This window comes from Crocuta crocuta, unplaced genomic scaffold, assembly GCF_008692635.1.
Source record: "Crocuta crocuta isolate KB4526 unplaced genomic scaffold, BGI_CrCroc_1.0 scaffold70, whole genome shotgun sequence".
NCBI lineage: Eukaryota > Metazoa > Chordata > Mammalia > Carnivora > Hyaenidae > Crocuta > Crocuta crocuta.
The window spans coordinates 9,284,863-9,287,850 of NW_027528417.1; the positions used below are offsets into that span (position 1 = coordinate 9,284,863).

General features: G+C 45.9%; 1 protein-coding gene across 5 annotated transcripts in view; it reads right to left on the reverse strand.

Moving 5' to 3' along the window:
* Positions 1-2,549, reverse strand: part of OPA1 (OPA1 mitochondrial dynamin like GTPase) — an 89,633-nt gene extending 87,084 nt beyond the window's left edge. For 4 of the 5 annotated variants that reach the window (XM_077754360.1, XM_077754363.1, XM_077754359.1 and 1 more), the window contains exon 1: positions 2,356-2,549. In XM_077754360.1, the coding sequence (XP_077610486.1) occupies positions 2,356-2,387 (32 nt within the window). In that variant the 5' untranslated portion in view covers positions 2,388-2,549. The remainder of the gene's footprint in view (positions 1-2,355) is intronic. The other variant, XM_077754364.1, reaches the window with a different exon arrangement.
* Between the last annotated feature and the right edge of the window lie 439 nt (positions 2,550-2,988).

Sequence of the window (2,988 nt, forward strand, 5' to 3'; positions counted from 1 at the left end):
AGAAGTCTCAAAAGAAAAAGAACAGGAAAAATGAAAGGAAAAAAATAAAGAAATGAGAAAAACTTCTCAGAACTGAAGAAAGAATCTTTTTACCAGAAAGGCCCACTGAGTACCAAGCCAGATTTGGGGTGGAGGTTGTAGGGGCAGGGGTCATGCATGGTCAAAGCCTTGAGAAATTAAAGATAAGGCCAAGCCCCTGGAAGCTTCCATGAAGGGAAAAACAGGATTCCTACAAACACACAGAAATCAGATTGTCCCGAGAATCTGTGTTTGTTAACAAAGGATGCTAGAGAAAAATGCAGCAATGCCTTTATAGTTCGGAAGGAAAAGTATTTTGCATATAGAATTCTACACTTGGCCAAACTAAGAATCAATGTGATGCAAAACAAGCTCCCTGCTGCTCCCTGAAATCATCTATTCTCTCTCCCCTATCATCTCTTTTAACCTCGATACCATTTCCTAATACATTATTCGTTTTTCAACAAGTTTACACAAATAGTTATTGCACCTAAATAAATGGTGGTTGTTGATCTTACATGTCCGTGAGTAGGTATTTAGATATGCATGTCAAAACAAATGTTTATGTTCCTATCTGTTTAAGAATGGGAATTGAGGGGCGCGTGGGTAGCTCAGTCAGTCAAGTGTCTGACTTTGGCTCAGGTCATGATCTCAGTTTGTGGGTTCCAGTCCCGGAGCGGGCCCTGTGCTGACAGCTCGGAGCCTGAAGCCTGTTTCCCATTCTGTGTCTCCCTCTCTCTCTCTGCCCCTTCCCAGCTTGCACTTTGACTCTCTCTCACTCTCTCTCTCACAAATAAATAAACATAAAAAAAATTTTTTTAGTAGAAATTTAAATGTACTCCTTTGTAACGAGTATTCTTCTTTGCAAAATACAGCAAAAGACAAATTTCAGAGCTGAGGCTTCTAATTTCCACATCTCTACTTCTACAGGGTAGCTAAACTGTGCGAGCAATAGAAGACACTTTTAAGCCATGATTCTCTGGAGTCCATAGTAACTTTAGAAATAACTTAGGTCAACAGCATCCACCTGAATTAACAAATATATCAGTTATTAATCAGTTGTTGTTAAGGTCAATTTTTAAAGTTTTCCCACATATCTTAATTGTTCCAATGAAGTATGCTATTTTCAGCAAAGTCTTTTCTCTTTTTATTTAAATAAAATTAGATATGTCTCTCCAGGAAATAGTGAAGAGTAGAAATGAAAAAAGGAGTAAATAATTTACTGCAGTATCAAGGGCAGTGGATTTACTCAAAAACTCCAATTCCATTAAATTAGAAATAACTATTCAATTATTCTAATTGACTGTAACTGTTGTATGTCATCTAGTTCTAAATATAGACTCAAATTAACCTTCCTAAAACAAATGGATTCCATTCCTTATAAACACTATACATTACCTATACCATTTAAACAACGTTCTGGAAAAAAAGGCAAGGCAGGTATTTAGAGGCTAATTCAGGAAAACCAAGATTTTCCAACCTTAATTGACGCATGTTACTTCTTATCGAAAGCGTGCAGCAATGAGTTAAGCCTGGAAGTATCTAAAGATATTAGAACACAAATACGTGTCAAGAGAAAGTCAAATTTAAATTTCAGTAAAATGCCTAACGTGACCCACAAAAATGAAACACCTCCTATGATTTTCGCCTTAGGATTAAAGCAGGCCAGGGCAAAAATAAGTGTGATTCGAAAGCTGGTGCTATCTTCACCACTTCGCATCCAAAGCAAGTCGTCCTCCCTACACACTAAAAAGCTGCTATTAAGGGGGTAGATTTCTAATCATCATCTCTGACACCATTTGCGTCACTGCTTCTGATCTGAATCCAAAGCAAGTCTATCCGGAGGACTAAGGCAAGAGGCAGAGTCCTCTGAACCCTGGAAGAGGAAGGAGAATACCTGCAGAAGCAACGCACACCTGGCGTGGAGGGAGAAGAAAAAGAGTTAAGAGACAGACGGCGAGGGTGACCCAAGAATAGAACCAGAGACTGGGGAGGGAGAGGCGGACCCAAGACGCAACCAGAGACCGAGATAACAGCGATGACAGAAAGGTGAAAGGGGGCAGGGACGGAAGGACAACAGAGACAGGCCGAGACTGAAAGGAGCCCGGAATCTTCGGGTGGCACAGAAACACGCACAAGGGCGGGTACTGCAGCCGGCACCTCAGGGTAGCCCAGGCAGGGCTCCTGGAACTACGGGGCCTCAAAAACACCCCGGGATCCTCCAACCGCCCTCCGCCTGACCCGCCAGTTATGTGCACATCCTGGAAGCAGCAATGGGATAACCCGATTTTCCGGAGGCCCCAGAAATAACGGGGCCGGGTCGGAGCCCGCACTTACCAGGCCACGGCGGCCCGGCGTAGTCGCCACATTCCGCCCGCGAGGAGGTCACACAGGAGCCGAGAGGGCCACGCGGGAGCCCGGGTGTCAGCCCCAGTCCGGCCCCTGCTCCAGGAGTGACCCAGGAAGAGGCCCTCGGCAACAAGGGCACAGAGCAGCTTCTGCGGCCCTCCCAATGGCGCATGGACTTCCGCGAGAGCCCGCCCGGCACCCGTACTCTGTCCGTCAGGGAAATAGGCCCCGTCCCGCCCTTCCTAGGAGGGCAGCGCAAACGGTCCGTGGAGGATCAGTGCCTGCGCTCAGAGCCTCCAGAAGGGACAACCGCGTTCTGCCTCCCACCACCCCGTCCCTCCTTCTTTGTTTCCGGGTTGGAATGACGCAATTGAGTTTCCCAGGTCAAAGATTTGGCGAGGTGAGGGGTTGAGAGTGGGGCAGGGACTGGCAGGGTTCCGGGCGAGGAAGCCGGATTGGTAAATTCTCGCTGGGTGGCTCCCAATTTAAGAAAATGTAGGTGTTTAGGGAGCTTGGAGGAGCCTTGCGAGTACGAAATGAATACAGTAATAGTGTCATAGAATAATAAAAGCCAACGGTTGCCCCACTCATTTGTTCGGTGTCTTTGTTTACAAAGCACTT